General features: G+C 41.6%; 1 protein-coding gene across 1 annotated transcript; it reads right to left on the minus strand.

The window, feature by feature from the left end:
• Positions 1-3,146: 3,146 nt before the first annotated feature.
• On the minus strand, positions 3,147-13,260 carry LOC134395403 (serine protease inhibitor Kazal-type 6-like). The gene is made up of 4 exons (XM_063121565.1): positions 13,142-13,260; positions 8,377-8,402; positions 4,315-4,445; positions 3,147-3,222 (listed from the first exon to the last, which is right to left on the minus strand). Exons 1-4 carry the CDS (start codon positions 13,191-13,193, stop codon positions 3,147-3,149), a joined length of 285 nt encoding a protein of 94 aa, XP_062977635.1. The 5' UTR covers positions 13,194-13,260.
• Positions 13,261-13,857: the final 597 nt, after the last annotated feature.

Here is a 13,857-nt window from a genome sequence, read left to right on the forward strand (position 1 = left end):
CTGGGTGCCCACCCAGTCGAAGAGAAGCCAGGATGCTGGAATGGGGGGGCAGGGGGATTCCCCAAACCATCCCCTCAATGCCCACCCATCCCGGTCCATATAAAAATTGTCTTTCACTAAACCAGTCCCTGGTGCCAAAATGGTTGGCGACCGCTGCACTAGAGAGCAATGTGGTCAGGACAATTTCAGTCATTTTGGATAAATTGGAGAGGAGAAGGTACATGTAAGCTACCTTCGGTTCCTTGCATGAGGGAAAAAAAGAAGGGATATAGATGTAATCATAATCAGTGGCTGAATCACACCCAGTGGCTCAAGTTTTCTATTTGAGGTAAGGAGCACTGCAAGCAATTTTCAAGATGATAATAAAGCTAATGATTTAATCACAAAGAGTACAAACTACTCAAGATTAGCGCTGATTTCAACAGGAGTGTTAAGGACATATACAACTCTTTGTCATATAAATCAATCAGACAAATGTGCTTCATATTGAATTAATTGTGCCCAGTGCTTGAGAATCAATTTTGTTTGTTTATACCTTTAAATGTACCATACTGTTTGTGGCCTTTGTTGCGCATTCATTGCTTGCGGCTTTTAAAAATATGTTTGACACTCACTAAGGCCATAGCTAGACCTAAGGTTTATCACTGGATCGTCCAGGGGTCAAACCTGTTCATCTAGGTAACACACAAAGGATCCAGTGCTAAGGCAGGGGCGAACCCTGGATGATCCCAGGATAAACCTTAGGTCTAGCTGTGGCCTAAGACCGGGCAGCTTATGTTTGGAACTTTTTTATACTCTGCAGAGTCACATTGGGAGGGCGCAATCTGAACAGGAAAAGCAGCAGGGCTCATCCTGAACCCTTGTTCCTCCAATGGTGCAGCTATGTAATTTTAGACCCTAGCCTTAATGTTCGTATGCTACCCCACATATAACTTTAGATGGCCATATGTATTACTTCAGCTGTGAAACACAAAGCCAACATTTATTTTCTCCTCCATTCCCCTGTACTGCTACTCCATGCTTTAGAACAGCTTCTATATTCCTGATACATATAGCAATGACCCCCTAAAAAACCTGTTTGCCTAACTAAAAAGAAGAAGAAATACTCTGAGCATGTGCAGTTTCACATTCTAAACTCACTTAGGGAGCAATCCTATCACCCATAAACAACATCTAGGGGACCATAGGATTTATCGAATTCCTGGATACAAGGTTGAAGACAGCACTTTGGTCTTGGACCCAGGAGCCCTAGCTCCCCTCCCCCCTCCCACGCCCAGTGTGGAGAGAAGTACACCAGCTGCCTCCCCTAGCCCCAAAATCAGCCTCAGAGAGGAGGCAAAGGCGGAGTGGGGCCGTGATTGGGGAAGCTAGCTTATGAAGACTCCTCTAGACTCCTTCCCTCCCACTCTGCAGAGCCCCAGCTAGACAGGCAAAAAAAGCCCATCTAACAAAAATGTGGAGCGAGAGGAGCAGGAACATTGCCTCTGCTCTCCTCCCAGTCTGCAGGGAATGCCCATTAGACTCTGAGTTTGGAGGCTGATGGGCATCCCCCTAGGATTTCATCCCTAAATCGTAACACCGTCATGACTTGAAGAATAAAATGTTTGTTTCTGATGCTCTGACAAGAAACACATGTACTTGGGAATAAGCACCATTTCGTTGTAGGAAATGATAATATAGTTTTAATTTAAAATAATAAAATGAGCATCTGAAACATCTGGTACATCTGGCCAGTTGCCTCTGACTATCTTGCCTGTGTAATGTCAGCCCCACTGAGCCCCATCACTTGCCACTTTCTGGGTGGTTATTTGGGGGCTCTCTAGGCTGCGCAGACCTGGACTTCAGCACTGAGGTCTATCACTATCTGCACCCCTGGTCCCACCCACGTTTTTTCTACAAGTTCCCTCCCCCAGTCAGCCCAGTGGGGTGCTCAGCCTATGTTTATAAAATTTTACCTACACAACTGTACGTAGGATAAAAGAAAGCACTGAAATCAGGAATTGATCCAAGCAATTCTATCAAGAAACAAAGGACTAGTTTGGGAAAGAAAAGCCCAATAATAATAAAAAGGTTTGCTGCCTAGAAAAATACGCACATAAGAAAAGGATTGGCCAAGATAAACAAGCTGCAATTAGGGCTTCCTTATGCTTGGTTCCACACCTTGCCCTAGCTAGACCTCTTGTGTGTCATTACTTCATTAAGCACTAATTGGATGCCAACAATGTGCTTTGAATTTTACAAATAGAGAAGGCGGTATGGTCACTGCCCTGAGGAGTTTACAGTCTCACAGTAAAATCCTAGACTTGTCTATTTAGAAAGTGTGTCCCATTGAACCTAATGTGAATAGGATTCCAGCCTTAACCACCGAAAGGTGATAAAGAAAAGCCACATTGGCTTGTGCTTGTTAGAAATCAAAAAGCACACTAAGGCAATTTCAGTTGTCAGTTACCAAATGGCAGAAAAACGTGGAGCCAGAATGTTGCTGTTTTGCAGTCACTGTACAGAGACAGGTTTGTAGTGATCAGAGTGTCAAATAAGGACTACAGATACTTGGGTTGACATTCCTGCTTAGCCATGTAGCTCACTGGGTGAGCTGGGGCTAGTTAACCAAGGTTACCTATTTCTCTAAGGATGAACAAACCAGTCTATACTTGACCCATGCCAGTTTTGCATCTATTCAATCATAAGTCAATTCCATCCAATTCCTGCACAATTCTACATTTTTTTTAAAGCACAACAATTTGCATTCATTTTTGTACACAACCTTTCCTAATATATAATTTTATATGTGTCTTTCCGGAATATACACTTTTTGGGGGGGCAACTTTCACTTTTGTATGCAGTGCTTGAGTTGCGAACTTAATCACAAAATTTGGATAAGTATTACTGTGTTCTGATCCACATATTAGCTGGAAAGTGAAGATGAGACCTGTTCGCTTTTAAAATGCAGACCAAACAAAATTCTCCACCATCCCTACCAATCTTATTGGGAGTATAAAATAGGAGAAAAGGTAGAACAAAACTGGAATATATTGAAATACATTTCCTATTCAGTTGCAAAACCATTGGGTCAAATGCAAGGCTTAATATCATAATATCCAGTTTTAGGTATAAGATGTTTGAAAAAGTTATCAAAAGGTCCATCCTCAGCTCCTCACCATTTCTGAAGAAGAATCTTTGGGCCAGACTCTTCCACCATTGTTGGCTAATGCGCTGCCTCTCCTGTTAAAGAAGACAATGAAGTTATGAATGGAGAATGTAAATGGAATATCACTATGGGGATGGGAAACTTGTAACCCTCCAGATGTTTCTGGAATCTAACTCCCATGAGCCCCAGTAAGCATAATCAATGGCCGTCAATATCAGGACGTTTCCTACTCCTGCTATAGCATAAAATGCATTATGAATCCTAAAACCTTTTCTTCACTCAAGGATTTCTTCTCCTGGAATGCATGGCATCTTGAGTTCCATGATGAAAGAATGGTGCAAAATAAAATGTACGTATGATAAAAGAAAACATTAGAAATAAAGATTTAAATTAGGAAATGAGTTTATTTGCATAAAATTTTTACAGCCAAGGAATTTTCCTTACTGAATCTTCTCTCATGTACTTAAATGGGATCCCATTACCATAATATTAGAGTGCTTTTCATCTTTTACAGTCCCAATTCAATGGAAGTTAGTTGTGCTGAATCTCTATTTAAATCAATAGAACCTATTACTCATGTAACTACTTTGTACCATTGATTTCAATGGGAATAAAATGTTACTAACTTTCTCTGAATTATGGCCTAGATATGTATTTGCACAAGCCATGCATAAGACAAGGAGGTTAATGAAGAGCCCATCTGTACAGATCTGGTTCTAGTTTAGAGAGAAAGAGATTGAATAACTGATCCCTGATCGCCCTACAAATCATAAGGAATGAGCCCAAATCTCTCATTATTGTTGATGGAGCCCTAATAATGAAATCTAGATAGCTTCTCTTTGAATGAGAGGCACTGTTGAAACTAAACACCGGCATGATTTCTAATAAATCCTGCTGTCTTGAGGACTTTGAATAAGAAAGCGACAGGATCCTTGAATTCAGCTTTGGTGTAGATCTTGCGTGGATTGGGAGAAAAGAGTTGCTTGAAACTGATCTCACTGTTCTGGGGGTTATAGGTTGTAGTGTTTGCCTCAGCCAGGGGGTTTCTGCTATAATGATGAAACTACGAATATGTAGGAGGAGGAGACACATGGGAAACAACGAGTATAGCAGCTCTCATCATTGCATGAGCATCTGTGAAGCAATCATATAGCTCTAATACTCACAAGACTTGTCGGCACATGACACATATATTTGTGTGTGTTCTGCCATCAGGGCCGAAAACAGGGTCAATGTCTCTATTGCAGTATAACTTCCCACTTTGCAATAATTGTCGGAAATTACGGCACATGCCCTCCTAATGGGATAAAGGTGCAGTTAGTGAGGCTTGCCTGCCTTTGGCTAATGCAACCTTAAACTATTTACATCGATTGGAGTGAACAATTTGAAGAAATAAAAAAAATACAGCACTTTTCTGTCTTTTGCTTTCTCTTTCTCTATCACTGAATGTCAAGATTTATTTTGTTTGGCAGGAAGAAAAGCACACAACCAAAGACCTTCTTCCAAAATTCAGGCAGTGTTTTCTAGAGGGAAAAGATTTTTTTTTAAAAAAAATGCATCTGAGTTGACACCCAAGCTCTTTGAACACCCCCCAAGAGATTTCGCTGTGCAAAACCCATTAAAATCAACAGGAGCCAGTGGCAGAGGAGACCTTCATAGTGGATTCCACTCATTGTTACCCAGGTGTTTCAATCATGATTATAATTGATGAGGACAGTGGTTCTATAACTGTGTACCAGGGCACAGTAGTATACTATGGAACAAAGCTGCCTTATACCAACTCAGATAACTGTTTCCACTGACTGGCAGAGACTCTCTAAAGTTTCAGACAGGAGCCTAATCCCAGCTCTACCTGGCGACCCTAGGGATTGAAGCAGGGGGCCTCTCCGTGCAAAGTAGGTGACACATACCATATACCACTTTCATAGTGCTATATTCTGCTTGGTGTGCCTCCTGCCTTTTATATACTGCTTTCATACCGCTTTCATAGTGCAATATCCTGCTTGGTGTAGATTAGGCCTTAGTATGCGCTAAGATTCCTTCATGCAACCTGTGTTGACAGTGCAGGGGGATCCCAGAAGCAGCATCATTGCTCAGAAAGCATTACCAAGTAGGCATTGAAGAGGATGGGATGCTAAGAGGCAAGGGTAACTGGGCTATCCCAGAGTTCCCAAGTGAATTCCTGTCCATCTTTTAAAGCAGGGTCCCCAATATGCCATCCTCAGGCACCATTTTATTATTTTATCCTATGTGGTGTTCACCACTCCAAAAATCTTGGATTTGGATCTGTATACAAATATTGAAAATAAGTAAATAATATAAACCAAAGCATTCACGGAGACCTCCAATGGCTCCCTTCCTTTCCCCCTTAAAAATAACTTTTTATGGAAAACCTTCAAAAATATTAGAGCAGTCTTCTTTCTCTCCCTTTCTAGCTCATGGGCTTGGTCTTTCTCTGTCCTCCATCCCTTTGCCTTGCTATTTCCCCTTCCTTCCAGCCTCTACTCTTGCTATTTCTTTGCTGCATACACACCCACAGCAGTTTCTCATATTCCCAAATGTGCCCAAATGAGCTGGAGAACCCTGCTTTAGAGAGTTGATCAAGAAAATGACTGCCTCTTGCTGAATGTAAGAGTGAAGTTTTAATCCAGAAAACAAAAACAAACAAACCCAAGACTGGCCCAAGTTATAAGCTGTTGGGAAGCATTGAGCTTGGACAGTGCTAGGCTTAGTTAAACTTCAGCAATGTATTACTTTCACACATCACATATGGATATTCTTCACCAAATGCAAGTGAATTTACCGCATGTGAGCAAAAACAGGCACTAGAATTCTCAAAGCCTATGGACACTGATGAGTGTCTTACAACACGATTAGCTAAAAATATAGTTTTGTGCCTCTTATTTTTCTTTCTAAAATCGTACGGTTGGTTCCTTATTTAGTCATAGTTAGAATAGACCCATTGAAACCAGTGGGACTTAAATTAACCATAACTAAATTAATTCCATTCAGTTCTAGGGATTATTCAGAGGTCTTAGCTAGACCTACCTTTTGTTCCGGGACAGAGGAGGGGAGATCTCGTGTTGGTCTCGTGACCTCAGGAAGAGAGGCATCGCGCCCGCCATTTCAAAAAAAAATCTTAAAGCAACGGCAGCGCACAAACGGTCGTGCGCAAAGGTAAGTGTTTTTTTAAAAAATTAAATTAATTTCCCCACTGCCCCTACCCTACCTCTGATGGGTGTGGTGCGGAGCGGGGTCAAGCCACGGAAATGGGCCACACATTCCACGGTCTTGGGCTCAGCCCGGGACCACGGGAAAAGCAGGCCCAAAGGGGAGGGCTCTATCCTGGGGCAAGGGAACCCTCCCTGATCCCAGGATCCCCTGTGCATCATGTGGACACACAGGGACGATCCTAGGGTTTGCCCCAGGATATAGCCTGGTCTAGCTAAGGCCTAAGTATAACTGAGGCCTAATCTACACCAAGCAGGATATAGCACTATGAAAGTGGTATATGATATGTGCCAATGGGCCCCAACAGTTGTCAGTGCACTTCAATACCGCTATAAAGCAGTAGTGTAGATCCTACCTTTTATATACCACTTTCATACTGCTTTCATAGTGCAATATCCTGCTTGGTGTAGATTAGACTTAAGTCTAGAGAATCAACTGATATGTAGGTGATGTGATGCCCATGATACAGCACTCCAAAAATAAAATGACCACAAGTAGTGCATCCAGTTTATATTTTTTCGTATATTTAAAATTATTATTTTAAAAATCTAAAATTTAAAATTTTATAGCTTTTAAAAACATTTAAATATAAACAGATTTTAAGAGGTGAAACGTTTCAACATAAAACACCAGCTTCAGTCACAAATAAAAGTACAGTTCAAATTCAATAGGATATTTCAAATTCCCAGATCTGAGGTCGGCGAGAGCACTCCAACTTTAGAGGGTGTGGGGTGGAATCCAAGATCGCAAACTACTCCCCCTCCCCCTTGCAGCCAGTGCCAGCTGGCCTCCAAGGTTAGGAACCTGACCATGGAAAGGGGGGAAGGGGGGGTTGGTGGGCAGGGAGGGGAGAATGGAGCAGCCAGCCTCCTTTCCTCCCCTTCCTCATTACTTTTGCTAGATGGGGGGGAAAAACCCATTTAGTGAAAATACAGGATGGGAGGACAGCAAGGCTAAGCTTGCCTCCACCACTCCTCCCATCATATATTGGGTGATCATAGCCTCTTAATTTGGGTCTTACAATCCATCCGATGAGCGTTGTACTGCACGCTCATTACCGGGCACTCACGGATTGCTCACATGATGTTGTTTGCCTTTTGCGCGTCTTCCGCCCCTTCTGGCCTTCCTTGCACCGCAACACACACACCCCAGAAAAAGTCTGGTTGCTGCTCTCTCCTGCCAGACTGAACGGGCCTCGTTACTTCCTGTATTCAGAAAGCAATGTCGGAGCGACAATGGAGAAGCGATGGGAGCCACGTGTTTCTACCTAGATGTGATGGGACTCTTAGAGAACACAACCGAAAAGATTGCACCCTAAATACTTCTCAATTGGTTTGTTTTCTGGATCAAGACAGAAGTTGCTCCAGTTGCTGGGGAACATGGGTGGGAGGGTGCTGTTGCACCATGTCCTGCTTGTTGGTCCCTTGCTGATGGCTGGTTGCCCACTGTGTGAACAGAGTTTTGGACTAAATGGACCTTTGGTCTGATCCAGCATGGCACTTCTTATGTTCTTAAGTTTTATGTAGTATTAAAAACATAAGAACATAAGAAGAGCGGTGCTGGATCAGGCCAAGGGTCCAGCATTCTGTTCACACAGTGGCCAACCAGCTGTCAACAGGAAGCCCACAAGCAGGACATGAGTGCATTAGTGCCCTCCCTCCCATGTTCCCCCAACTGGTATACTGCCCCTGTCACTGGATGTAGCATCTGGCAGCACCAGGACTCGTAGTTGTTGATAGCCTACTCCTCCAGGATTTTGTCTAATCCCCTTTTAAAGCATTTCAAATCTGCAGTCATCATCACAATGTCTTGTGGTAGCAAATAATGTCATTTTCCTAATTATTAATGGAATATCATGGTATTCCTGGTCTGAAGATATCTGAAGAAGCATTTATAGATCGATTTGAAACGAAACCTTATATTCAGGAGCTTCCTCCCCCACCCCCCACCCCAGTAACAAACTGATTTAGGAAAAATAACAGAAAGTCAGCACTAACCTGGTATTTAGCTTGACTGGCAACATCTGCAACAAAAGTACAGATACAGGTTGTAACATTTTGCGAAGTCTTTGTGGAAATTCAAATTTAAAGAAATGTTTACTTAATTATCCAAAGAGGTGGCAAGTTAATACCCCGATCCAAGCCTCTTTCTGCTTTGTTTCATACAATTAGGGCACACTCCAATGCAAATTTAGAGAATAAAAAGTCTTAAAACTCCCAGCATTCCCCAGCAAGCCTGGAGAATAGCTGGCTGGGGAAAGATGGAAGGACCTTTTTTCTGTATAAACTTGCATAGGATTTCTCCCCAAGTGCTCATCTCTCTTTTCTCCCTACCCCACAAGTGATACGGAACCTATGGAAACTCTGTCCTTAGAATGGTGTATGTTCACTTTAACGGGACCTAACTTAAATCCAAGTACTTAGATTTAATAAGATTATGCACGGGGCTGTCCATCCACTAAACTGGTGCAGAATTTCTGAATAAAGATGAACTGAGCTATAATATATACAGTAGCTGCAAATTCTCAGGTTCATAGATGATCAAACATGAATTTTATGGTAATCTGGCTTGAACATCTGCATAACACCCAGACATTTCTGTATGGAGCCCATAATTTTGTGGGTGAGCTATAGGAAGTTTGTGGCACATCCTAGGCAATGTAATTTTTGTCACAAACATCGTCCCACCCAAAACCAAGCCTAGAATACCTGTCCTCGATTACACTGATTCAGATGCTTTAAAAAACATATGGTTAAGGCCTTTTTTGTTTCTTTTCCCCATTCCAAATTTGCTGTTAATGACTTGTGTGATATATTATTCTAGTATTTCAGCCTTCCCCAACAGATGTGTTGGACTACATTTTCTATCATTTCCAGCCAATGTAGCCAATGGACATGCTGTCTGTGGATGCTGGGATCGAACAGATCTGGATGAGAAGAATTGTGTTGGATCAGACCACCAAAGGTCTATCTCGCTCAGTATTCTGTTTCCACAGTGGCCCAGCCAGATGGCCATAGAAAGACCACAAGCAGGACATGAAGGCTGGAGAAGGGTGTACTATTTAATATGAAGCAGCTTAATGACCAATTAATGGGGAGCTCTCTATATAGAACCACATTGCCATAATTAAATCAGAGATTTACCACTTCTCCTTTAACATTGTTCTTAATCTGTTATTTTTGCTACCCTATTTGTTTCTCTTTCAATATCTACTATCTATTCTGTTATGTTGGGAAACCTATTCCAACAGCAGGCACTCCAGATGTTTTGACCTACAACTCCAATCACAATAGCCTTAGCCAGCATAGCCAATGGTGAGGGAACATGGGAATTGTAGTCCAAAAAATCTGGAGGGAAGGCCACAAGTTGTCCACTCCTGCATTATGCCATGTTATCTCCCTTCTTAAGGCACCTTTTGATGGGCACACCTTGCCACTTACCCACAATTTCAGGACCACCATGGAAGCTGTAGGGGAAGAAGATGCAACATTTGCATAGAAACCTCAGAAAAGGTGACACCCCACACCTCAGGTCTCCCAGGCAAGAAGACTCCACAGACCACAGACAGCCAACATCCTCTGATGCCAGTAAGAATTGAAATCAAAACAGACAACTAGGATAGAACTTCCAGTACAGTTTAATTGACCAATTCATTGGTCTCACAACTGGTATAAATGAAAGTATCAACATTTAGGTAGCATTTTGAGAGGCAGGCTATCCAATTCTAATCATAAGGGAAGATAATTAGATCTAACCTCTCCATATTCCTAGAATACACTTCTATATGGGGATACTGGTTACAAATAAGTGTGAGCTAGCTAGTGTAAGGTAACTATGGATATTGAGGAAAATAATAAGAATGGGTCATCCACTAAGTATCTCAGTTGTCTGGCTCTGGACCACAGCTCAGAGCCTCAGAAAATAGTGAACTCTTGGATTTGAAGAATGAACAAACCTAGTCCCTGGGATATTCATTTAAGGTCCTGGGATCACCATTTGACCTCTTCAATGGTACACTGTCATATCCTTCTGCTTACACCCACTACTTCTGCAAGTTCTTAGACAAATTAGTCAGCTAATAACCTCTTGGAAAGGCAGCATCAATGGCAGAGACCACAACAAATACAAAAAAAATCAAATAGTTGAAAGAAACTGCTAGACTCATCTAATTCATCTTTTTGCAAATACAGGATCCCCTACATTTTCTGATAATGACTAACTCCTATGTTTGTTTATATATCCTAGAGCTGTGCACAAGCGGCCTCTCAAAATTTTCCACCCTATTTGTGAGTAGAGAAATTGGGGGGAGGGAGGCAATTCTACCAAATTTCTCCAGGGAGAGAAATTCTTCAACTATTTCTCAAACGTAGGCATCACCATTGGCAAGGCTTGTAGAACCCTTCCTTCCTTCCCCTAAGGTTTTTGGGTTTTTTTGCACTGTATCAACTATGTTGGCAGTCTGGCCCCCATTTTGTATCCTCCATAATGTCCCATTTACCTAGCATCACTCCACTTCACTGAAAGGAAGGAATGCAGCCACCACAAAACATAATGGTGAAGAAAATGTGGTGAAAATTCCAAAGTGTCTTTTAATTTCTAGGAGGTAAGAAAAGAAAAACCTCAGGAATTTCCTGAAAGTTTTCTTTCCCCCATGAAAAGGGCTTCAATTTTTCTGCCTCATTCTCAGAGGCAGAATTTTTCTGCCTCATTCTCATTTTATAATTTATTTTGAATGTGTATTGGTGGTGTATTGGTGGTGGTTTTGACCTTATCTAAGTACCGTAAGGTGGATGAGGGTACTGTCTATATTTTTCTTTCTATTCCACATCTCACCTTTGCTCTACAGTCTCCCAGGCTACTCTCACTTTCTGATCTGAAAAGGCCCTATGGGAGGAATAAATTTATGATATCTTCTCCTGAGCGGGAAGTGCTGGAAGCCAAGGAGGCTACAGACTATCAGAGAGATGATTATATAAAACAGGACACATACACAAACCTAAGGAGGTTCGCTTGGCACCTACGTTATATGCTTTTAGACACCAGGTGAGGACCTTTTTATTCTCCCAGTCTATAAATAAATTTTAACTTGGTGTTTTAAATTTGTAATTTTGCATTACTGCTGTTTTTATCTGGTCGATCTTTTACATTGTATTTTATATTATGGTTTTATACTGTTGTTTTATACTTTGAATGTTTTTAATTTTTGTGAACCACCCAGAGAGCTCCAGCTATTGGGTTGTATAGAAATGTAATTAATAAATAAATAATAAACAAATAATGCACACATACTCCTCAGCCATCTGATCAGTAAGGTAAGCACAAAACTCTGAACCAAACCCAAGATAATTTCTCTGAAATTTCTTCACCTTTGAATTTATTTCCGAAAGCATTTCCCCCCCTATCAGATTGCATGAGAATGGTTGAAATTCTCATGGGAGAAAATTTTGGCACAGCAGCACTAATATATACAGACCACAACAATAATCTCTATTGTGGTTGGAAGGTGAAATAACGAGACGAGACAAGAAGTTGGATTTAAAATAGGGCCACATTTATTTATGAATAAAAGAAGATGGAGGCCTAGGCGGGCATCCTATCTTGGCCAACGTCTTGGCCATAATTGGGATTGGGCGATCCATTCATATCCTGACCGGTGATGTGTGTCTATCGCCACCCATCAGGATTCCCCTTTTGGGATAGGTAGGCCTTCCGATGTCACTCCCCCTCATGTTGCAAAACTCTGAGTGAGTGAGTAAGGTTGGCCTAAGAGGTAACCCTTATCCCGCCACGTGGCACCACAAGACTCCCAGGTGACGGCCTCAGGTATTACCAACTACCACAACAGTGCCTAAGAATGCTCACCAACCTTATCCTTGCTACCGATGCCCGTACACCTGCCCCCAGTCAAAATGTGACCAAATTTAACTAATTAGCCTAATTTATACTCCCCTGCTGTCTCACAGTATGAAGTAGGTGAAAAAACTCCCAAAAGAAATTATTGAGAGCAAAAAATTCCTACTTGGCCCCCCTAGGGGCAACTGGTGAACCCACACTGTCTACAGGGAGGGAGGGAAGGAGCCACAAAACAAAACACAGAGAAGGCTGGGGAGGGGAAGCACTCCATAAATAGTGTCTCCAGTCCCTTCCCCACCTCAGTGGCGCCAAATGGAGGACGCCTATGGCGATCCTCCACACGTCTCTCTCTCCTCCCCGGCAACTGCCTCACCACATCCAGTCAAGCCGGGTGTGGTGTAAGGCCTTTCAGCTATGCTTGGTAGCCTTATGCTTACTTTTTATCTCCTTATATTGACCCACATTATTATAATATCCATAAGCATGTCAATCAAAACAATCTAGTTACTTCAGAATCATCCCCATAGTCATCTTCATTCCTATCCAATGAACCCTGTTTAAAGAGTTTAAGTATTCCAATTTCTACCATTAGGATTCAAAATGTGATTCAAAATTCAGTCTTGTTTTGGCAGACAAAAGCTTCATCCAAAGGTACATTAAAATTGTTCTCTCCTTTCCCTCTCTCTCTCTTTCTCTCTCTCAATAAAAGTGAAAAATTACGAAAAGAATTGTGTTCACCAGAATAATAAAGCATTACTATTTCCATATGCAAAAGATCAAACAAGCTCCTTCTCCAGTAAAGTAATATCTTAATTTCTTTGAAGAACTGAATGCTGCTGTACCTAATTCTTAGGTAAAGAGATACCCATCACATGGACAAGTACTGATTATATAAGAAATTCAACTTACCTTCAAAGTGACTGAAAAGTGCCAGGATCACAAATACACCTGTCACTGTCATGGTAAGGATAGTGCTGGGGAAGCGTGCTTTGATTCTATTAGATCATTGCTCACAAGAAGCTTCACAAAAGGAGCTCCCATTGTATACATTTTTATAGGAGACCAGTTTCTCCACCTACCTTATGACATAGGCAAAGCACCCATCATTAGCCACGAAAACCAGTCTGATGAGATCTGGTTTTAATTCTAATGATTCCATCAACATAACTTCCATTGGGATGGGACAGGCTGGGAGCCACACCCTGGATTTTGTCAAAATGAGGTATTTACCAATAGGTCACCCTGATTTTCATTACAAGCAGGGTATTCTGGCTGTGGACACTCCATCCAAAAAATACATTCAAATGAAAGATTATTTTGTAAACCACTCTGGGACTATAATTGAGGAGAGGTATAAAATACTTACAGTAATAAGAAATAACAATATTACTAGTCTGCACTTCAACAATTACAGGCTCATACACTTTAATAAACCAGTTCAAGCAGAGATGACAGGATGTGATTTCTGAATAGCTGAGCACTGCTGGAAATCAAGCTCCATTAAAGTCCTAGCTGGGAGTTCTCTAGCAAAATCAGATCATTATTTGGAATTTTGCCTAAATCTCAAATTGCACTTTTAGTAGTATTACTCTATTAAGTCGCTCACAATTAGTTAAAGTTACAAT

This window comes from Elgaria multicarinata, chromosome 3 (assembly GCF_023053635.1).
Source record: "Elgaria multicarinata webbii isolate HBS135686 ecotype San Diego chromosome 3, rElgMul1.1.pri, whole genome shotgun sequence".
NCBI lineage: Eukaryota > Metazoa > Chordata > Lepidosauria > Squamata > Anguidae > Elgaria > Elgaria multicarinata.

What these genes read in the sequence shown, in the direction of transcription:
- LOC134395403 (XM_063121565.1), bottom strand. Translation starts at nt 13,193, where the DNA reads ATGACAGTGACAGGTGTATTTGTGATCCTGGCACTTTTCAGTCACTTT. An exon ending in ACTTTTCAGTCACTTTGAAG is followed by an intron (nt 8,403 to 13,141) that starts GTAAGTTGAATT and finishes CTTTTGTTGCAG; the next exon opens with ATGTTGCCAGTCAAGCTAAA. An exon ending in GTCATGTGCCGACAAGTCTT is followed by an intron (nt 3,223 to 4,314) that starts GTGAGTATTAGA and finishes CTTCTTTAACAG; the next exon opens with GAGAGGCAGCGCATTAGCCA.